This window comes from Zonotrichia leucophrys, chromosome 20 (genome assembly GCF_028769735.1).
Source record: "Zonotrichia leucophrys gambelii isolate GWCS_2022_RI chromosome 20, RI_Zleu_2.0, whole genome shotgun sequence".
Taxonomy (NCBI): Eukaryota; Metazoa; Chordata; class Aves; order Passeriformes; family Passerellidae; genus Zonotrichia; species Zonotrichia leucophrys.
Window position 1 is genome coordinate 12597509 of NC_088189.1, and position 22760 is coordinate 12620268.

The following is a 22760-nucleotide window of genomic DNA, read 5'->3' on the forward strand; positions in this document are numbered from 1 at the left end:
CGGAGAGCGTACTGCAGCCAATGGGCGCCGAGCGAGGCGTCCCGCCCACCCGCTCCGTGAGGGCGGCGGGCGCCGCTGTGAGCCCGGCCCGGCACAGCCCGGTCATGGGCCGGGGGTCGTGGCCGCCGCGGCCGCGCCGGGAGCCCGAACGGGGCAGGGGCGGCCACCGGGCGGTCCCTGCCCGGTCTACGCGAGCTGTCGCAGTGCCGCTCTGCCGCGCCCCGAGTTGAACACAATCCCCCCGCCCCCGCGGCCTCCCCCGCCTCTCCCGCCTCTCCCGCGCTGTGGGCCCGTAGCGGGCGGCGGGCGCCCCCTGGCGGCGCCGCTGCCGCCGCCGCTCCAAGATGGCGCAGGCGATCTTCGAGGCGCTGGAAGGTAACGGGGCCAGACCGGGGCCGCGGCGGGACCTCCCGTGCCGCGGCCACAGCCGGGGTGCGCGACCCCCGCTCCTCCGAGCTCCCCCTGTGCAGCGCCGCCGCCGCGCGGGTTGCGGAGCCGCGGTGGGGCCGCCCCGTGAGGCCCGGCCCGGCCCGGCGCGGCGTGTGGCGCTCCCGGGAGCCCCGCGCTGCTCCCGCGCTGCTGCTCCGCTGCCCGCACCGCAGGCACGGCTGCAGCCCCCGCCGGCAGCCCCACGCCTTCCGCGGCTCCGTGCAGTGCCACTGTCACCTCCTGTCCCCCGGCCCTGTGCCACCTCCCGCCTGTGCGCCGCGGCATCCCCGAGCAGTGCCCTGAGCACCGGGCAGCCCTCGTTAACCGCGGGCCCTGGGCTCGGTGCGCCGCATCCCTACCCTGTGCCAGTCCCCGATGGCCCCAGGCATTCTGTGCTTTCCCTGCTCTGTGCCTGCTGCTCTGGGACACCTCATCCCCACCCTGCCCTGTCCCTGCTGCTCTAGGGCACTGCATCCCTACCCTGTGCCAGTGCCCGACGCCCCGAGGCATCCCATGCCTTCCCTGCCCTGTGCCTGCTGCTCTAGAGCACCGCATGCCTACCCTGTCCCTGCCCCTGCTGCTCCTGGATACTCCATTCCCATCCTGCCCCTGGGCTCCTGGATACTCCATTCCCATCCTGTGTGTGCTGCTCCTGGATACTCCATCCCCATCCTGCCCCTGCTGCTCCAGCCCCTCTCACTCCCTCCCTGCCCCTGTGCCCCCCGGGGCATTCCCATCACCGCTGTCTCTGTGCCCAGAAGCAGCACCACCAATGCCCAGGGCGCTGTCACCACCCCTGCACCTCCCGTGTCCCTGCATGCTGGGGTCCCCCATCCTCCCCATGCCCCAGGGCTCACTCTGCCCGTCCCACTGCTGTGCCAGGCTCTGTGCCAGCCCCTGGGATGGTGCCTGGGTGGGTGCTGGTCCCTGCCTGTGTATTTTGAGGGGTGTGCTCTGGGCAGTGCCTGTGTGTGAGTGAACAGGTTGTGCTCAGGTACATCTCACTGTAGTGTTGGGACGCTGTTAGAGCCAGGTGCCATCCGAGGATGAGGTGCTGAGCTGTGGCACCCTGACATTGGGCTGGGGCTACTTTCTTTGCAGAGAAACTATTTCATAGGTATTAATTTCCCAAATTGGATTACAGAAGTATTTTCCTTTACATGACACCACTGCCTGGAAGGTGTGACATTGGATTGTTACTGTGCTTTTGAATATCACCTGTGACCACAGCAGCAGAGAATAAATATTTTTTCTCTATTTTCTCAGATTACTCGGTGCATTTGCCAGCACCCCCGTGTAGAAACAGGTCCCTATTTCCTCTCTGCAATCAGCTCCTCATTGTGTTCCTTTCCCTGCAGCATTCAGGACAGCAAAGCTTTTTAGCAAATTGAAAAAGAGTGGGGGTTTTTCAAGCCCGCAGCAATTGGCAGCTTTTAGTGCCTGAGCTTGTTTGTTTTGTCTTGTTGATTGGATTACAAGTCGATGGTGGCTTGGCATTCTTAGAGCAGCCTGGTGTCAGGGTGCTGCAGGGCACAGGTGCATTGTCACCTGTCACTAAAGCACCTGGTGCTCCTGTCAGCAAAAAAGGCTTTATCACAGGGGCAAATTAGCACCTGGGTGACATGGACAGCCCTGCTTCATCTCCAGCTGAGGGAAATTTGAAAGGGAAGAAGAAAAAGGCAGATCAGTAGTCCTGTGCTTTTATCTTGGCTTCCCCAAATCACTTTGCTTTTGTCAGGCTCTGGGCACCTCAGAGATTTTTCACTTCCATGGCTGAAGAGCATCCTGCAGGCAGGGCAGGGTTGATCCAGAGCTTTCTCTGGGCTCTGTGCATGAAGAGCATCCTGCAGGCAGGGCAGGATCCATCCACAGCTTTCTCTGGGCTCTGTGCATGAAGAGCATCCTGCAGGCAGGGCAGGATCCATCCAGGGCTTTCTCTGGGCTCTGTGCATGGCTGTGAGTGGCATCCCTGTAACCAAGTACCTGCCAGCCTGGCTTCTTGGGTTCTTATCCATCTCCTCAGGGGTTTCCCTCTGGGAACTGTGGTGCTGTGCAATTCCTCAGTGAAGTGCAGGGACTCTGATTGCCAAATAAACATTTCTGTTGTCCTGGGCCATTTCTCTCCATCGAGAGGCTGAGTGCAACCCTGCCAATGTTGCTGCATCATTGTGTTCAGGTCTGGCCTCTCCAGAAGCTTCTTCCTCCTCGTGGCATCAAGGCCATTGTTTGGCTTTTTTCCTTGCAAGATCTGACTGTGCCAGAAGGAAACCCACTTGCCCAGTGCCAGGCATACCAAGAGTGGCACTGTTTGTGCAGTAGTAATTATCCCCATATAATACTTCACCTGAATTTTTGATCCTTCTTTTCCCCTAGCTTATTTTTGCTGGAGAAGCTGCTGCATGCCCCTGTGTGCTTTAAGGCTGCAGTGCTCCCTTTGCAGTTGCCCAGAGGTTCTTTGTGCAGGAGGTGAATTTTGAGCAGGGCTTTGGCTGGAGTGAGGAATCCTCCCAGCGCTGTTGTGCCAGCAGGGCTGAGCTGCAGGGCTGCCTCCAGCTCTCCCTGCAAGCCAGGGCTTGCTGAGCTGCACCTGCAGCTTTGCTGTGCCTGTGATCTGTGTGAAAGGCTGCCCACAGATGGCATGGTGGGAATTCCATGGGAGTGTGGGATGTGCTGGGTTCTGCTGCCTCCCAGCAGCTGCCTGTGCCCTTGGAGGGTGGTGCTGTGCTCTGTCCCAGGGACACGAGCAGGGGGTGCAGCATCTCCTCACTGAAAGGATGAAAGAGTGTTCACAGAATCTTAATGGGACATGCAGGAGAAATGAGTAGTTAGGGTATCTTTAAAAGGCTCTAGTTTATGTGGGTGCTCCCCACCATGAAGGGAACACTCCAGTTGTTCAGGAGAAATGTTAGGAGAGGAGCTTGGGGTGGTGGGTGCTCCTGCTGTGCTGCTCCCTTTTGCTGTGATCTGTGGTGTTTCACTGTCTTTCCTGCTGCTCTCTGCTCTGAGCAACCTCATCTCAGCACATTCCTCACCTCACTGCTTTAGCAGTGATCAGACCCATTGATTTTCCTTTCTGAGTTCAGTGCTTTGCACTTTTGTTTTGCAAAGATCTGGAAGTGAAAAACCACCTAAGAACCCCCCAGCTTTCTTCTCTCCCTTAATCCACAAGATCTAACATACAACCTTGCTGTGCCATTTGCTTCCTTTGTGAGTTCTGTGTCACAAAAGAGTGATAGGAAGGAGTGGTAAAAATCACCCCTTTTTGCTCTTTTTCTCCCAAAATCAGGCTGTCCTTTGTGTCTTTACATCCAATTTCGAAATAGTGTGTCATGCTTAATCCACAATCCCAGATTTTCTCCCTAGATGAGCAGTCCCAATCTTCTGAATTGATCTGGAATATTTTAAAACCTTTTAGCTGTAGTGAAAAATGTTTGTGCTAAAGCAAGTAAGCTGGTTCTAATAACAGATCTGAGTGTGTGTGTGTGCCCTGTGTGTGATCAGATCTGGGAATGCAGGGAGGCATTTGTGCCACTGCTGCTGGGAGAGCAGGAGGAGAGCACAAGGATTTTGTGTGCCCTGAGCTGGGTGTCTGTGCTGCATCCCCAGGCAGTTCCAGCCAGGCCCCTGCCCTGTGACATCCCCACATTCCTGTGACATTCTCAGCTCTTCTCATACCCAGGGTTGTGAGCATCCTTCCTTTCTGCAGCAGGTGCTGAAACCAAACCCTCTTTTGGCTTTCCCTGCCCTTCTTCCCTTCTCTTTTGCACCAAAGCAGTTCTGAAGACAGGTGGGGGTGTTGTTGTGTGGGAGTTGGTGCTGTTGGAGGGTGACAAGGTGACAGTGGCTCAGGGGGGAGGGAGCAGCAGCTGGAGGCTGTCCCAGTGCCCAGACAGCCCAGTGTGGCTGTGTTCAGCTCACCACCCATGCTTGTGTCTCCTTTCAGGGATGGATAACCAGACTGTGCTGGCTGTGCAGTCCTTGCTGGATGGCCAGGGAGGTGTCACGGACCCGTCTGCTGCCAATGTCAACTCCTCTGCAGCCATCCAGCCCATGGGTGAGTCCTGCTGGCACTGGGACACAGCACAGGGCAGGGGGGCTGCACAGCTGGCACAACAGCTGGGTGTGCAGGGTACTGCTGTGAGTGTTGTGAGCCCTCAGCAGGAGCAGACTGAGCAGGAGGAAGGGACAAGTGCCCAAGCAAGCAATCATGTTTTTGGAGACAGTCATGGCAGCAGACTTGACCATGAGCTTCCAATAAAGGCACAAAGGCAGGGAGAAGCCACTGTGCCCACATCTAGTGCCTGTTACTGTTCATGTTTTTTATTTAATATCCACTCCTTCTCCTCTAGAGATGCTCAAGTGCTCCATTCCTGCAACACCTCTGTGTTAGTGAATATGGGAACTGATCATTTATGTGCATGTGGACCCTCACAGTGCTGCACTAGAATTTGCTGGGTGGATGGGCAGTTACCCCCAAGCAGTTACAGTCTGTGTCCCCAAAAAAGGTCAACTTCAGGCTGTGACTCAGACAAGGGAAGAGCCTTGTGAGTCTGCTGGATGGAGTGCAAATGGTGTGTGGTTTGCTAACGCTGCAGATTTCAGCTGGGACTGGAACTGGGTTGTCTTCTTTCTGCTTCTAATGTCAGGCATAGGTGCCAAAACCCAGCAGTGTTGTGGAGGGGTGTTAGGACAGTGCTGACAGTGACTCTGTGCCCTTTTCCAAGGTACTTCTTGTGCTTTGTGCAGTCTGAGTTATAAAATCTGCCTCAGCCAGCATAATGCTGATGCTTTGGCAGGAACTGCTTTGACTAAAAGCAGAGGGTGCTACAGGTGCAAGGTTGGTTGTTGCTGTATTTGGGATGAGAAGACAGCCAGTGGGATTAGTGTGTCCCAGGGAGACAGTGGGGTTTGTGTGTGGGAGCAGGGCTGGGATGGGCTCAGTCACATCACTTGGCTTTAGGGACAGCTTGGCCCTTGCACTGCTCTGTCCTGCCAAGGATGTCCTCGAGGTGCTGAGATCCAAAGGTGGGTGCTGGGAGGAGCACTGAGGAATGCAGGAGAAGGCCTGAAGCTCTGCTCTTCCTCATTGCAGATGATGAAGACGTGTTCCTGTGTGGGAAGTGTAAGAAGCAGTTCAACTCCCTGCCTGCCTTCATGACCCACAAGAGAGAGCAGTGCCAGGGCAGTGCCCCATCCCTGTCCTCAGTGTCTCTGGCCACCAACAGTGTGTACACCCCATCCATCACCTCAGTGCAGCAGGCTCCCAGTGCTGCCCGCCAGGTACCGTGTGTGGGCACAGGCTCTGTGCTCTGCTGCTGGGATTGGGGCTGGGGGGCATTGGGTGATGGTTTTGGATCCACTGGTGTCTCTGACTGAGCTCTTTTCTAGGAGGCTCAGCTGTTGTCCCTTTGTTGGCTTTTCACCTCATGGTTAAAGTGGGGCCCTCTGCAGTGAGGTGACACAGCAGGAGTGTCCTCCAGCCTTTTTTCAGGACAGGACAGAAGGGGTTTCATGTTCTGTCTGTGCTGCAGCCAGACCTTGGCTCTGCTGAGCAGCCCCAGTGTCAGAGCCTGCCCACAAGCCTGGGTGCACTCACAGTGCTCTGCTGTCCCCTGGGCTGTGGTCTGGCTTGTGGGCAGAAGTGCAGCAGCTCTGTCCCTGCATCCCTTTTCTCTCACTCTTGCAAATAAGCCCACATAATGTGGTGTGATGAGTGCTGGGGGAATATCCCCTCTGGAGTAATTCTCATTCCCTAGAGAATCCTCCAGTGGGAGTCCCTGGTGCATGACATGTAATGTGCCTGCAGTTGTGGCTTCCAAAGTGCTTTCAAACCAGCTGCTTTTGCAAGTTAATGTAGTCCCAGTGGATGGTGCTTCTTCCCAGGGCTGTAAACACAGGTTATTTACTGCCAAGAAATTCAACAGCCTCCCTCCCCTGCTATAACGTGAGTCCAGTCTGAAGAGATGAGCCTGACATTCACCATCTGAGCCAGAGCAGCCTCCCTGAGTTTTCCACCTTCCCTTGCTGGGACAGGCACCCAGGAGAGGCCTGAACTTGTCCATGACCAGTTTGTCCTGCAGATCTTGTTTAATAACCCCTGATTTGACTTGCAGCCAGTGGCCACTTTCTGAGCCACTGTGATATTTTTTTCCTCCTTTCTGAAGAACATTTGTGGAGCTAAAAATTCCCATGGACTCAGCAGGAAGCTGCAGATAATCACTGTGGCTCACTGCTGACCAGAGGCAGTGAAAGCAGAGACCCTGAGGCTCAGGAAAAAGCAGTGTCACTGCTATTTGGGTATTGTTTTGTCCTGTTGCTGCTTAACAGTGGATCTTTCTTTTCTTTCAGCAAATCTCCACGTACATCACAGTTCCCCCATCGCCTTTGATCCAGACCCTGGTGCAGGGGAACATCTTGGTCAGTGATGAGGTGCTGATGTCAGCCATGTCTGCTTTCACCTCCTTGGACCAGCCCATGCCAGCGGTGCAGCCCCCAGTGCAGGTGAGGGGCACGTGTGGATCCCGGCAGTCACGGGTAAAGCTCTCCCAGTTCCAGCCCCTTGGCCATGGCAGGGACACCTCCCACTATCCCAGGCTGCTCCAAGCCCTGTCCAGCCTGGCCTTGACCACTTCCAGGGATGCTGCCCACACTGCTGAGGATGCCAGTGCCCACAGCTGGGTCATGCTGGACTTCTCATGCACCAACACTCCCAAGTCCTTCCCCTCAGGGCTGCCCTCCATCCATTCACTGCCCATCTGTGCTTGGGATCGCCCTGATCCAGGTGCAGCACTTTGTATTTGTTCTTGCTGAACTCCCTGAGGTTCACACAGACCTCTCAGTCCTGTCCAGGTCCCTCTGGATGCCCATTCCTTCCCTCCAGTGCTTGGACTGCACCACACAGCTTGGTGTTGCTCACAAACCTTTGTTGCTGGATGCTCAGATCTTTGTCATGCGGTCTCTCCAGCTTTTTTTGAGCCCCCATATTGTGACTGGCTTCCAGGGTCCTTGTCAGCTTATTCCATGGATTCTTCTCCTCCTGGGAGCTTTGTTTAGGCTCTCCCCAGACTGGCTGGGCTGTACACACTCTCCATGCTCTGAAAATATTCCTTGCAACCAGAAGCATTAAAAGCTTTAAAAACAAATCAATAAGGGGTTGGGTTTTGGAGGAGGCCATGTGTACCTGCAGGTCATTCCAGGCCTCCAGCACAGTGTGGTCCAACCTGCCAGCTGTGCCAGGACACCCCTGCTGTTCTGCAGGCACATTGGGATGGGGAAGGTGTGAGGGAGCAGCCCTTAGCTCTGCCAGCTGGATGTGCTGTTTAGCCAAGACATCTCTGCTGTTCCTGCAGGCACATTGGGGTGGGGAAGGTGTGAGGGCAGCCCCAGCTCTGCAGCTGGAGGCTGCTGTGCCAGGACATCTCTGCTGTTCCTGCAGGCACATTGGGGTGGGTAAGGTGTGAGGGAGCAGCCCCTCAGCTCTGCCAGCTGGATGTGCTGTGTTTAGCCAGGACATCCCCGCTGTTCCTGCAGGCACATTGGGGTGGGGAAGGTGTGAGGGAGCAGCCCCTCAGCTCTGCCAGCTGGATGTGCTGTGTTTAGCCAGGACATCCCTGCTGTTCTGCAGACACACTGGGATGGGGAAGGTGTGAGGAGCAGCCCCTCAGCTCGTGCTGCTGCATTTCCAACATGCCGTGTCTCTGCTTGCAGAGCAGCATGAGTCTGCACGCCGGGGCCGGTTACCTGTCCCAGCCCCCGCCGCCGCCGCCGCCTCCGCCGCCGCCCCCTCCGCAGCCGCCGCCTCCCCCGCCGAGCCTGGCGGCTCCCGGGCAGCCCGGCGGCGGCAGCGGCGTGGTGGAGGTGTACAGCGCCCCTGCTCCCATGGCAGCAGCCAGCACCGTGGAGATCCAGACCCTGGGCATGCAGCCCTACCCGCCCATGGAGGTAAGGCTGCTCCTAAGATCTGTCCTCAGAGAATCACACAATGGGTTGGGTTGGATGGGACCTTAAACTCATCCCCTGCCTTTGGGATGGACACCTCCCACTGGAGCAGATTGCTCCAAGCCCCATCCAATCTGGCCTTGAGGAATGTGGAATTACAATGTGGGAGGAGGAGCTAGGTGATTTGACAGCAATTATTTTCTCTGGGAGAAGGCAGCAACAGGAGATCAGTAAGATGATGAGGATTCTGAGAACAGGAGAAACAGCTAAGAGAGACAGAGGACAGACAGGCTTAGGAGACCTGAACATTTGTTTCTGACCTGCATATGCTGGGAGTGAGAGGGAGTAGAGGTGAGAGCCTCACCTTCAGTAGAAGCACAGAGCATCACACTGCACACTTCAGCTTGTGTAGAGAGAAAAATCCAGTCTAAATCTCAGTGAGCTTGTCAGGGTGGCTTTTGCTAAAGATTGGCACAGGCAAGGTGTGGATTTACTGGTGGATCAGCTGTTTGCAGTCTCTACATTTGCACTGCCCTTCACAACAGGAGCTGCTGGGTGTGGCTGAGGTGTGGCATCCTTACCTGTGTAACTGGAATCTGATCTGGAAGTGCCAGTGCACAGGAATGGATGGGGATGTTGGATAAATAGTGGTCTGTGTTAATTTATCAGAGTGGGCAGCAGAAATGCCTTTAAACCATCATCCCAGACTGATCACTCTGTCTCTTAAGTGTTCTTTCCTAATCCTGATGCTGTCATAAACAGCTGTGCTTTGGCACCTGGAGTTTCCTTGTGCCTTCCTTCCCTTCTGCAGTCCTGCCAGGACAGGCAGCAGGACATGGAGATCCCTGCTCCGGGGCTGGTGTGAACCCACAGGGTCAGCAGTGATCCTTCTGGTATAACCTGCTCCAGAAGGATAAGAAACTCTTCTAGACATAGAAGGGGCACAAGACAGCTCCCTCAGAGTGTTTCTTTGCTCCCTGTTCCTGCTGTAAGAACTTCTGGATGCTTTTATGTTCAGCAGGAGAGTTTCACACTGTGGAGGGTATCAGTTTTGGTTAGAGAGACATTGTTGGCCTGGTGAACCAGAAATTTGATCCAGTTTGGCAGAAGAAAAGTCAACCCAAGTGCAGCCTGGTGTGGGTGGAGATGGAAGTTAGGGCATGGTGTAATTCTCTGTAGCAAACCTGTTCCACTGATGAGCTGCCCTCTCACAGGTACCAAGCCAGTGTGTGGAAAGCCCAGTGTACCCCTCTCCCCCTGTGTACAGCCCTGGGAAGCAGGGCTTCAAGGCCAAGAGCACCAGTGCTGCCACCCCCCTGAGCAGTGCAGGGGGAGGCTCTGTGGTTGGCTTTGATTCCCCTGCTGCTGCCAAAACACGACGCTGCAAGAACGAGGCTGGGCTGCAGGAAGGTGAGTGCCCTCCAACCCCTGCCCTGAGGGTCCCTGGGTTTGTCCTCAGCTGGGCTGCAGGAAGGTGAGTGCCCTCCAGCCCCTGCCCTGAGGGTCCCTGGGCTTGTCCCAGCTGGGCTGCAGGAAGGTGAGTGCCCTCCAACCCCTGCCCTGAGGGTACCTGGGCTTGTCCCAGCTGGGCTGCAGGAAGGTGAGTGCCTTCCAACCCCTGCCCTGAGGGTCACTGGGCTTGTCCTGGGTGGGCTGCAGGAAGGTGAGTGCCTTCCAACCCCTGCCCTGAGGGTCACTGGGCTTGTCCTGGGTGGGCTGCAGGAAGGTGAGTGCCCTCCAGCTCCTGCCCTGAGGGTACCTGGGCTTGTCCTCAGTGGGCTGCAGGAAGTGAGTGCCTTCATCCTCTGCCTGAGGGTCACTGGGCTTGTCCCAGCTGGGCTGCAGGAAGGTGAGTGCCCTTCCATCCTCTGCCCTGAGGGTCACTGGGTTTGTCCTGGGTGGGCTGCAGGAAGGTGAGTGCCCTCCAACGCCTGCCCTGAGGGTACCTGGGCTTGTCCTCAGTGGGCTGCAGGAAGGTGAGTGCCTTCCAGCTCCTCCCCTGAGGGTCACTGGGTTTTCCCAGCTGGGCTGCTGAGCCAGGGGCTCCCTGAGGGGTGGCATTGGCTGTGCTGCTCTGGAAGAGGCACACAAGGCCTTGCATGAAGTTGGTGGATGACCTGGGGGGTTCACAGCACAGACAGAGCTGAGGCCCTTCCTCTCACTCATGCTGTGTCTTTTCCCAATGCCCAGAGCACCTTTAAGGCTGGTGCTCTGTAGGTCCCTGGAAGGCAGTGGTTGATGCCTGAGGGGGTGCCCTCCCCAGCAGAGTGCACTGCTCAGGATTTGCAGGGTTCTCTCAGGCTGTGTTAATGAATGTTTGTGCCCATGACCACTCCCCAGTCTGGCCAGGCAGGTCTTATCTTCCATAAGCTCTTTATTGGTCCTGAGCAGTCGTGTCCTGGGCTGAGGGCCCTGTGAGCTGTGGGGACAGGGCTGTGCCACATGATCTCATTCCTGTGTGTGCTCTTCCTTTCAGGCAAACCCAAGTCCCCCAAGCTGAAGTGCACATACTGTGACAAGGCCTTTACCAAGAACTTTGACCTGCAGCAGCACATCAGGAGGTAACAGTGCCCTGCCCTGCACACAGCAGTGGCTGGGCAGGGGCAGGGCACAGCTCTGCTGAGGGACTCTGTGCAGCCCAGTTTGTTATGTCCCAGAATCTGTGCTGCAATGGGAGGGATTCTTCATGCCTCTTACCCCAGGATACCTTTTCCTCAGTGACTGGAGTGAAGGCTGTATCATGGATGTAATCTTCATGCTGATTATGTGCTGGGACTGGAGGCTCATTTTCCTTGCTGATGAGACCTTGACAGCCAAACCTCTTGTCACCTGATCACTGGAGTAGCAGCATTCTCACTGCTTGCCTCTGCCCTTCCCTTTCCTCTCCCTCCCTAGCAAGCTGCAGCCTTCCTGTTTGCTGCTGTTAGCAAAGTGCAAGCCAAGCCCAGTGTCTGTACAGGGAGCTGTAATCACAGAGCTTTTCCCTGGCCGGAGGAAGCTGAAATCTGCAGAGTTTTTTCCCCCAGTGGAGTCAGCTGGACTCAGAACAGATGGGAAGGAACAAGTGGTGGTTTTTGCACCTCTTCCCAGCCTGGACTCTTGACTTTCTCTTGAAGCAGAAGGGCAGAGTAGAAAAACCTTTTTGATGTGGACAAAGGAGAGCACATTCAGGCAGATCCGGGGGCTGCAAGCTAGAAAAGATGTGTACAGGAGAGAGAAGGGTGACAGGGAAGGAAAGGTTTGTACCCTTGAGAAAATGATGAGGTCCCCAAGGTCTGTGCAGGGACCCTGATGTTGCTGCAGAGCTGTTTTCCTCTCCTGCTTCTTCCTTGGATCCCCTGTCATTCCCAGACCACAGGTGTTTTGTCTGTGCACCAGCCTCATTTCCCAGGCCTCTCACAATGCACTTCTCTGGTGAATCAGGTCTCAAAGCCCTGTTTGGTGTGTCCAGGTGTGATCAGCCCAGCACTGTCCTTGTCCCCACAGGCCCTGCCTGGGGGTTCCCTCCTGTCTCCACACTGCTGACCTGGTGCCTTGTCCTCCAGCCACACAGGTGAGAAGCCCTTCCAGTGCATCGTGTGTGGCCGCGCCTTTGCGCAGAAGTCCAACGTGAAGAAGCACATGCAGACCCACAAGGTGTGGCCTCCAGGGCTGGGCTGCACCATCTCCCGCAGCTCCATCACTGTGCAGGTCATGGCCCTGAACCCCAGCCAGCCTGAGGATGAGGAGAACACAGGTGTGGTGTGTGTGGGGCACAGCACTGCTGTGAGGAGGCTGCACCTGCACACAGGGAGGGAGGGGAGCTGTGTGTGCTGTCTGCATTCCTTGGTAGTGTTTAGCATCTCACACTAGGAGTGGCATTTGCTCAGCTCCAGCTGGAAGCTGCATCATTTCATACCCCTGTGGTGGGTTCAGGTGCTGGTGGGGACAGTGGCTCCAGACTCTGTCCCAGTCTGTGCACAAACAGGGCCGGGTGTCTTTCCCTCCTCACTCCCTGGCAGCACAGCTTTGGCAGTGCACAAGCCACACCTGGCCCAGGGGACACACAGCTGCTGGTTTGGGATAGCCCAGTGCTCTGGCTTTGCACTGTGCAGGTCATGCCAGGCTGGAGCTGCTCACAGTGGCCACCTGTAAATACTTGAGGCAGAGAAGAGCTCCTTGCTGGTGTCTGGGTGCTCTTTCTGCTGGTGGCCTCGGGCCTGGTAGGGGAGGGAATGCAGTGGCAATGTCATGTCTAGGACAAGAGACAACTGTGGCTCTGTTTGTGTGCATCATGGGCTGTGAACCACTGGCTGGATCTTACCTCCTGTCTCCTGCCAGTGGTGGGAGTAAATCTGGCTCTGGTTCACTGGTGGAGGCTGTGGTGGTGTTCACAGGGGTTTTAGGGGGAGGGAAGAGATGAGAATGTTGACTCCATGTTTTAGAAGGTTTGATTTATTATTTTATGATATATATTATATTAAAACTATACTAAAAGAATAGAAGAAAGGATTTCATCAGAAGGCTAGGTAAGAATAGAAGAGGAATGAGTTTGTGATTGACTGAGACAGTCTGAGACAGCTGGACTGTGATTGGCTATTAATTAGAAACAACTACATGACACTAATTACAGATCCACGTGTTGCATTCCACAGCAGCAGATAATCATTGTTTACATTTTGTTTTTGAGGCCTCTCAGCTTCTCAGGAGAAAAAATCCTAAGGAAAGGATTTTTCATAAAACATGTCTGTGTCAGGAAGCCTGTTCTGACTGCTCCACAGAGCACAGTTATATCCCTGGAAAAAGAGAATGGGCCAGGGAGGGGAAGATGAAGTGTTCAGAGTCCTTAATAATCTGTCAACAAATTTTGTTGTGATATTTTTGTTAGTGGTATTCATGTGATCTGAAGAGCCTGTCTTTGAAAGGGAGGAAGGCCTGGCCTGGTGTGTGCTGGCAGCAGGGTGCCTGCAGAGCTGTCTCATGGCAGGCTGGGACTCTCTCCCCAGGTTTGCCCCCCAGGAACGCGGTGCCCCCGGCCCCGGAGCTGAGCCCCTTGGAGGAGAGCGAGGCAGCCAAGCTGGAGGCCAAGCAGGTTGTCCTCATTGACAGCTCCTACCAGTGCCAGTTCTGCCCCAGCAAGTTCAACACCTACTTCCAGCTCAAGTCACACATGACACAGCACAAGAATGAGCAGGTAGGGACAGAGGGTGCCTGGCTGGGTGGCAATATTGGGATTGGCTCCATAGAATGCACCCATTACCAGGGTCTGACCTGAGCCTTTTGGTCTGTGGAGCTGCCAGTTCTTCACATGCAGCTCAGCTCTCAGGGTTGTAGCTGTGTGGTCTGGGTGGCTTTGAAAGTTTGAAAACTGAGTGAGAAATTCAGCCAAGCAGGTTTGGGTGGCTAGAGAGGAAGCAAAGAAGTGAAGTGTGTCCAGTTCTGGGCCCTTGACTTCCAGAAAGACATGGAGGTGCTGGAGCCTGCCCACAGAAGGGCAGCGGAGCTGGGGAAGGGTTCTAGAGAGGAGGAGAGGGGCTGAGGGAGCTGGGGAGGCTCAGCCTGGAGAAAAGGAGGCTCAGAGGGAACCTTCTCATTCTCCACAACTCTTGAGGGGAGTCAGGCTCTGTTCCCACAAGGGACAGGACAAGAGGAGACAGCCCCAAGCTGTGTCAGGAGAGGTTCAGGTTGGACATCAGGAGGGATTGCTTTGCTGAGAGGGTTGTCAGGCAGTGGCCTGGGCTGTCCAGGGAACTGGTGCACTCATCCTCCCTGGAAGTGTTCAGGAACTGCCTGCACTTGGTGCTGTGGTTTAGTTAACAAGGTGGTGTTCTCTCAGAGATTGGACTCGCTGACCTTGGGAGTCTTTTCCAACCTTTATGATTCTTTGAAGTCCAAAGTTTTCAGTGTAAGTGGCAGCTCTTGGGTGCTGGGACAATCACTTTGGGGTGTTGTGGTCCCACCCACTCGAGTGCTTTCAGGCCCTCACATCAACACCCTCTGTCCCACCTTGCTTTCTCAGGGCTGTGCCCTGACAGTCTGTGCTTCTTTCCAGAAAGAAAGGCAGTTCTGCCTGTTGGCAGAGGGCTTTCCGTACCTGTTTCCATGGTGAGCCTCTCCAGTTGCTCTCCCTTCCCCCAGGTGTACAAATGTGTGGTGAAGACCTGTGCTCAGACCTTCCAGAAGCTGGAGTCCTTCCTTGAGCACATCAAGAGCCACCAGGAGGAGCTGAGTTACCGCTGCCACCTGTGCAGCAAGGACTTCCCCTCTCTGTATGAGCTGGGCGTGCACCAGTACTCGCACAGCCTGCTGCCCCAGCACAGCCCCAAGAAGGACATGGCCGTGTACAAGTACAGTACAATCGCTGCTCACAAGGCTTGTAGGAGTGAGTGGGTGCAGAGCATGCTTGGTGGGACCTTAGAGGGGACAGGGGGCCCTGTGTCCAGTGGCCAAGGTGCTTTTGGACACCCAGGTGGCACATGGGGGGTTCCCTCCACCAGACTGGAAAAACCAAGCACTTTGAAAGCAAGGAGTCATTCTGAATGCAGGGAGTTGTGGTGGTGTTCACAGGGGTCCCAGGACCAGGGAAGAGATGAGAATCTTCATTATTTTATGATATATATTATATTAAAACAATGCTAAAGGAATAGAAGAAAGGATTTTATCAGAAGGAGTGAAAGAAGTGGAATGGAATGATAATAAAATCTTGTGACTGACCAGAGGGTCCAAGACAGCTGACTGTGATTGGCCATGAATTAGAAACAACCAACATTGGACCGATCAAAGATGCACCTGTTGCATTCCACAGCAGCAGATAATTATTGTTTTTCTTTTCCTCTGAGGCTTCTAAGCTTCTCAGGAGAAAAATCCTGGCAGAGGGATTTTTCAGAAAATATCATGGCTACAGGGAGTCTCTTTGAATGACAGTGAAAAGCTGGGATTGGTTATATGGGAAGATCCTGTCACTGCAATTCTTCTTATCACCAGTCAAGAGTGAGATGGTGTCCTGGGTGACTTTATGATGCTGAATTGTATCCCCATAAACAGATTTAGCCCAGAAATAAGTTTTGCACTTGAAGACTGGTTCTGAGAGCCAAGGAGGGGGGAGAGAAGTGCATAGTTTGTTTTCAGAAGCTGCACTCCCTCCTCCACAATCCTTCTCCTGGACAGTGTTTTGTGTGGAACAGACAGTGAGAGAGAGCTCTCCTTTGCTTTTAGTTTCTCTGCTGGCTGAGGCAGTGAAGTTCCCAGGGAACCAGGACCCTAAACCAGGACAGATACACATGGCTGAACCTGCCCTGGGCTGGGTCAGAGAGTCAGGAAAGCCCTTCCCAGCCTGTTTGCTATGATTCTTCACCTGCAGCAAAGGGGTTGTGGGTTGTCTTGGTTTGGAAAGACAGGTGTCTGCTAAGGAAGGCAGGAGCCTCTCCTGAAATGGAGAATGTAAACCCTCCCCACCCCTCTGATTGCTATAAATTTTAAATTAAGGCTCTCTCAGGCAAAAAATATGGGAGCAGAAAATAACAGTTCTTTAATAGGGAAGAAAATAAAAGGATAAAATAAACAATGCAGTACACTAGAACAACACTGCCAGAGTCAGAACCCAGCCTGACACCCTGTGGGTCAGGCTGTTGGCAGCAGTCCCATTGGAATTGTGGCTCAGCCCTCCTGCAGTGTCAGGGGTGGTTCTGCTGGAGCAGGGATCCTGGAGAAAGGTGCAGTCTCTGCCTCTGAAGATGCAGTGGCAGAGGCAGCTGCTGTTCCTCTGGGGAATCCAGTGGAGAAGCTGTGCTGGTGTTCCAGAACCTCCAGATTATATCCAGGTAGGAATGCTTGGCTCCTCCCTCTGGGCTGACATCTCCCAATGGGATGCTGTAGTTCTTATCAGCCATGCAGGGACATTCAATAGCTGTTATCAGCAGGTGTCTCCCCTGAGGGAGGAGTGGGTGTGGAAGAGATAAGGCAAACTGCCCACTGACCAGAAGACAGCTGCCATACAGATGGTAATTGAATACATCTTGCCTTGCAGTGTGGAACAGTTGTAGAATCCGTGCTCAGAAAAATGTTTCCTGTCCCTTTGCTGCAAAAGGGTCTGTTCCTTGGAAGGCTTTTCTACTCCTGTGGAGGGAAAGTGTGAGGAGTTCCACAAAGAGCTCCACATAGCTTTTGGAATGCCCATAAAAATGTTCTGGGGGAGTAGGAAGCCCAGGAGATACCTGAGTCACTTAGGAACTTCATGGAATAAATATCTGCTAATTCTTGCCTAGACCACGGTTTCTAGTTATCCTTGCATTACAGAGCTTTGTTCTGCAGCTTGGTAGTGGGGATCCCTGAGATCAGAGATCTGTTTGAGCTTGAGGAGGTTTTAGTGTGACCTAGGGAGAAGGGGTTTCACAGCAGGAGCAGGGTGTGAGTGCCTCTGTCCTCACTGCTGATGGTGCCTGTCCCAGTCCTGCTGTCAGTCAGCTTTGGCAGAGGCACTGGCAGGATCTGTGACCCTGCCATGCTCTGTCCCCACTCAGCTCCTTCTCTGGGGGCTGATATCTTCAAGCAGTGAAGATGGAAGGAAGTGTTTGAATTAAAGTGAAGTCCTTACCTAAGGCCTGATCCATCAGGAAACAGTGTGGAACATGTGCTCAAGTCTGGCTGCTCTCATGGCAGCCTGTGCAAGGTGCACTAGCATTTAAAGGCTTCTCCACCCACTTTTCCAGCATCTCCTTCTCTGAAGGCTGCTAGGTGTGAGTGTGAACTGGCATGTGGGTTGCTGAGGTTTTAGAGCACCTGAGTGGTTATTTTGTGTATCAGTCCTGCCAAAGATCACCCTGGAAGGTGGCTGGGCTGGGCAGGTGTGCCTGTGCTGTGGGGTTTCCTGCAGTAGCCTTGCTCACAGGCTCTGTCCTTTCTCTCCACATGCAGGTGTGTGAAGTGTGTCAATAAATACTCCACCCCAGAAGCCCTGGAGCACCATCTGCAGACAGCAACGCACAACTTCCCCTGCCCCCACTGCCAGAAGGTGAGTGCTGACCATGGATGGTCAGCATGGCCTGCTGAGCCAGCCTGGACACCTGGCACGGGCTCTGAGGGGGACAGGAACCCTCAGCTCCATCAGTAGGAGCCTTGGATAGATGATGATGAAGCTTCACTTCAGAAAGTGAAGTTAACTCTGTGGGGAAGGTAGGAATTGCTGGGGATCCTTGCCCAGCCCATCCTACTGCTGGCTTTGGTGGGAGACTGGCATCCCTCTGAGATGCTGGTGCTCAGCACAGTGTTACATAATTGGCAGCAAAGTTTCAGCTTATGTGTTTCTTAAGAAAGTTTTGGCACTTTTTCTGTTTTGAATTTTTGTTGGCTTTTGTTTTTAAAGCCCTATCTATACTTTCATTATACAATCCTGAAGGTTTTCAAGTGCATTCTTCCTGGGAAAGCAGTGACTGAGCTTCTTGCTCAGGTTGCCCAGAGCAGCTGTGGCTGCCCCAGCCCTGGAAATGTCCCAGGCCAGGTTGGCCAGGGCTTGGAGCAGCCTGGGACAGTGGAAGGTGTCCCTGCTTACAGCAGCAGGACTGGTCATCTTTAAGATCCCTTCCAACCCAAACCATTCCATGATTCTTATGTATTTTGTCCTGGCTACACACTCCATGCCAGCTCTGTGATGTCCCGTGTGTGGTGCCAGCTCTGAGCTGTGTGTGTGTGTTCCAGGTGTTCCCTCTGAGCTCTGTGTTTGTGTGTAGCAGATGTTCCCTCTGAGCTCTGTGTGTGTTGCAGGTGTCTCCCTGAGCTCTGTGTTTGTGTGTTGGAGGTGTGTGTCTGTGTGTTCCAGCTGTCCCCCCTGATATCTGTGTGTGTGTGTTGCAGGTGTCCTCCTGATCTCTGTGTGTGTGTTCCAGGTGTCCCCTGATCTCTGTCTGTGTGTTCCAGGTGTCGCCTGATCAGTGTCTGTGTGTTCCAGGTGTCCCCCTGATCTCTGTGTGTGTGTCTGTGTGTTGCAGGTGTCCCCTGATCTCTGTCTGTGTGTTCCAGGTGTCCCCTGATCTGTGTCTGTGTGTTGCAGGTGTCCCCCTGATCAGTGTCTGTGTGTTGCAGGTGTCCCCTGATCTCTGTGTCTGTGTGTTCCAGGTGTCCCCTGATCAGTGTCTGTGTGTTGCAGGTGTCCCCTGATGTCTGTGTGTGTGTGTGTGTTCCAGCTGTCCCCCCTGATCTCTGTGTGTGTGTGTGTGTTGCAGGTGTCCCCTGATCTCTCTGTGTCTGTGTGTTGCAGGTGTCCCCTGATCTCTGTGTGTGTCTGTGTGTTCCAGCTGTCCCCCCTGATCTCTGTGTCTGTGTGTTGCAGGTGTTCCCCCTGATCTCTCTGTGTCTGTGTGTTGCAGGTGTTCCCCTGCGAGCGGTACCTGCGCCGCCACATCCCCACGCACGGCGGGGGCAGCAAGTTCAAGTGCCAGATCTGTAAGAAGTTCTTCCGGCGGGAGCACTACCTCAAGCTGCACGCCCACATCCACTCGGGTACGGCTCCCTGCTGCCAGTGCTGCCCACTCTGTGCCACGGCCCTGTGCCCTGTGCCCTGGCAGCAGGAGTGGCACAGTCATTTGGAGTAACGTGGTTTCAGATCTGTGGGTTTGGATCAGCCTGCACTTGTTAGAAATGGCGGACACAGGTGGCTTCCCCACTTGCTGTGCTGGCCCTGAAGAGCAAGACCAGTTTGAAGAGCAAGCACAGATTGTGCCCATCCATTTGTTATTTTATTAAGAAGCAGCTGAGGGATTTAGGGTTGTTCAGCCTGGAGAAAAGGAGGCTCAGGGGAGACCTTATCACTGTCTACACCTCCCAGACAGGAGGCTGTAGCCAGGTAGGGGTCGGTCTCTTCTCCCAGGCAACCAGCAACAGGACAGGAGGAGACAGCATAAAGCTGTGCCAGTTTGACTAGGGGAAGTTTAGGCTGGAAGTTTAGGCTGGACATAGGAAGAATTTCACAGAAGGGGTGATTGGGCACTGGAATGAGCTGCTCAGGGAAGTGGTGGAGTCACCCTCCCTGGAGGTGTTTGAGAAATGCCTGGATGTGGCACTCAGTGCCATGGTCTAGTTGACAAAGTGATGTTAAATTTTAAGTTGGACTCTATGATTCCAAAGGTGTTCTCCAACCAAACTCTGTGTGATTTATCCATAGTGCAGGGCAGTTTCTAGTGTGGCCCAGCTGGCCTGTCCTGGCCAGAGCAGCCTGTGTGGCTGCAGTGTCCCTGAGGCCTGCTCTGTTCCTCCCCAGGTGAGAAGCCCTTCAAGTGCTCGGTGTGTGACGCAGCGTTCAACCGCAAGGACAAGCTCAAGCGCCACATGCTCATCCACGAGCCCTTCAAGAAATACAAATGTCCCTTCTCGTATGTAGTGTGCCTGCACATGGCAGCACATCTGAATGGGGCTGGGAGGGGGGAATGTGTCCTGCAGGTGTTCTAGGGGACACTGTGGCACCTGCCAGGCTGCCTGGGGAGGTTGGAATGCTGTGTGCTGTTAACTGGGAACCCAAGAGTCTCAATTCTTTGTCACTGACTTCCTGTAGGGCCACATTTTATTGCTTCATCAGCCTTGTAAAATAACTGCTACCTTCATGGGAGGCTTGGGGAAGCACTAGAAAGAGAAGGAGCACAGAGGTTCCCTGGATGATGGGCTCTCACTCACTGCCATGTCTCCAAAAGCATGTGACAACACAGGACCTAATGTACAAGCCAGAGGAACCGAGTTTTGGAAGGTGCAGTCCCAAATCCATGGCACAGGCCACAAACTTCTGAGATAGCCAAGGCTGACTGGCTTCTCCCTGCTCCAACCAACCTCCTTCCAAAATGCTTCTGTCTCCAGCTGGGATCCTGAACCTGCTGCATTTTAGAGCATTCATAGTGAGACACAGAGCATGTGTAGTTTAGGAGAAGCCACATGTCCCTGTGGCAGCATGTTTAGTCCTTGCCCCTCTCAGAAAGGCTGAAATAGTGGAATTGCTGAGGCTGCACCAAGAGAAACATCCGGGTGCTGCTAAGGAGAAGGGCCATGGATGTCTTTGTGATCTGGGATCTGTCTATGCATTGCTCCTCAGCTGGTTCCCACATCTCACCAGCATTTGTTGTTGTTGCAGAAGCCACACAGGCTGCAATAAAGAGTTCAACAGGCCTGACAAGCTGAAGGCTCACATTCTGTCCCATTCAGGTGAGTGGTGGGAATGCAGTCACTGGGATGCCCTGTGGTGCTGTAGGAGCATGTGACAGAAGGATTACACCTGGGAAATAAGAATCATTTACTAGCTTTAGATATTTTTCTCTCTGTTTTGCTGCAGGCCTGTTTAAGTGAGTGTCTGTTCAGGGTTATGTCTAAGCTTTGGGCTGGTTTCTAAGACAATATAATCTGTAGGCAAGGCCTGCTGATGAGACTCAGGAGCTGAGCTGGATTGTTTGGTCTGCTTGCTATCAAGTGAATATTCAGATTGCTCTGTCCACTCCTCCCCAGTCCCATCTCACATGCAAAAGAAAATCTCATGGGATTTGATTCCCTTCTTGTGTTCTAAAAATGATGCTCACAATTCTAATAAAGACAAATAATTTATTCCCATGCCCCAGGGGAACAATCAGACTTTTATGTCTTGGGGTAAAAGGGATATCTTTCCTTGTGCCCAAAGCCCTGCAGGGTAGGGTCAGATGGGATGGGCTGATAGTGCAGTCATGGGTTCTTTCAGACTGTACATTCCCGTATTTTGGAGGGGAAAAAAAGTGACAATTTCTTTATTTACTAAATACACTTGAAAAAAAAAATACTTCAAGATTGTTTTGCATTTTCATCACGATTAACTTGACATGTTTTTCTGGTGCTATTTTAATGCTCTTGCTTGAGGCAAGAATATTTATTTGCAGTCTGCAGCTTCTTCCTGAGGGACAGTGAAGGGACAGGCACTGATCTCTGCTCTGTGACAGTGACAGCAGCCAGGGAATGGCTGGGGCTGTGTCAGAGGGGTTTAGGTTGGATATCAGGGACAGGCTCTTCCCCAGAGGGTGCTGGCACTGCCCAGGCTCCCCAGGGAATGGGCACAGCCCCGAGGCTGCCAGAGCTGCAGGAGCTGCCAGGGGTGCCCAGGGTGGGGCTGTTGGGGTGTCTGGGCAGGGCTGGGGCTGCCCTGGCTGATCCTGGGGGTCCCTCCCAGCTCAGGACATTTTGTGACTTTACAAAGTCACGAGTGGTTATGGTTAAACACAGGCATTGAAGCTGTAGCCACCCAGCTTTACTGTGTGTGGCACAATGTCTCCTCCCTTTGATCAGGCAAAGCTGTCCCCCTGGTGGGACGGCTGGGTGTAACTCATCTCCCTCTGCGTGCAGGGATGAAGATCCACAAGTGCCAGTACTGTAACAAGTCCTTCAGCCGCCGCGCCCACATGGTGGAGCACCAGCGCTCGCACACCGGCAACTACAAATACCGCTGTGCCACGTGCAGCAAGGGCTTCACCCGCCACAAGTACCTGCGGGAGCACAAGTGCCGCCTGGGCTCGCCCAAGGACAAGGAGCTGCAGCTCAGGAAGGCGCAGAAGAAGCGGGCGGGGCGGGGCCGCAAGGCGGGGCTGGCCCTGGGGCTGCCCGAGCTCAAGGACGGCGCTGCCGGGGACAGCTCCCCCGAGGGGGGCCCCAACAAGGAGCCCTTCCAGGAGTCGGATGCTGTGCTGTCCATCGTGGTTGGTGGCTCAGGAGCTGCAGACCCTGAGCTGGTCCCAGGGCAGCCCAACAGCATGGGCTCCAACCTGGCTCTGGCAGAGCTGCAGACGGCCTCAGACGGGCCCTGCACCATGCTGGCTGTGCCTGTGTACATCCAGACCTCCGAGTGACAATGCCCAGAGCCACCGTGTGGCTGGGGGCTGCTGCTGGCACTGTCCCACTTGGTGCTCAAGTTTATCCCTGTGGAAAAGACCAAAGCTCTTCTGGGGAGGTAGATGGAGATGGGAGGGAATGGCTTCCATCTCCACTGGTTCTTCCCATCCTTGGGCAGAGGACTGCTTGGAGGCCACCGATGCCTACAAGGCACTGAAGAGGGTGGCTCCATTATTTCTTGTCCCTCTGTACCACGGGTCAGCTTAGGGCAAGAAAGACAAAGATCCCTGAATCAGGGAAGAAGAAGGACCATGCAAACTTGCAACAAACAGAGCTGCTGAAATCAGGTGGCTTTGCAAATCACAGCCTGTCCCATCTGTGGTTTTTCTGGCCTAAAAACTGTATTGCCCAGTATTTGGGTGGCCCTTCTGAGAGCAAACATCCTTCCTAGTGGAAGCAAGTTCATCCTGAGATCCTTTGGGAACACTGTTCAGAAATCCCCTGATAGACTTCTGTCTGGTATCTTCTCTCTGTCTGTCTCAGTAGAAAGATCACCGTGTCTGTACTACAAGTTATAAACACCCTGGACCTCA

At 54.2% G+C, this 22760-nt stretch overlaps 1 protein-coding gene across 1 annotated transcript; it reads left to right on the forward strand.

Annotated features, from left to right (window-relative positions):
• Positions 1–218: 218 nt before the first annotated feature.
• ZNF341 (zinc finger protein 341) lies at positions 219–22760 on the forward strand. The gene is made up of 15 exons (XM_064730083.1): positions 219–375; positions 4373–4483; positions 5522–5709; positions 6778–6930; positions 8137–8370; positions 9582–9777; positions 10844–10928; positions 11913–12103; positions 13353–13540; positions 14485–14693; positions 17260–17356; positions 18708–18840; positions 19598–19709; positions 20456–20526; positions 21685–22760. Exons 1-15 carry the CDS (start codon positions 345–347, stop codon positions 22182–22184), a joined length of 2499 nt encoding a protein of 832 aa, XP_064586153.1. The 5' UTR covers positions 219–344; the 3' UTR covers positions 22185–22760.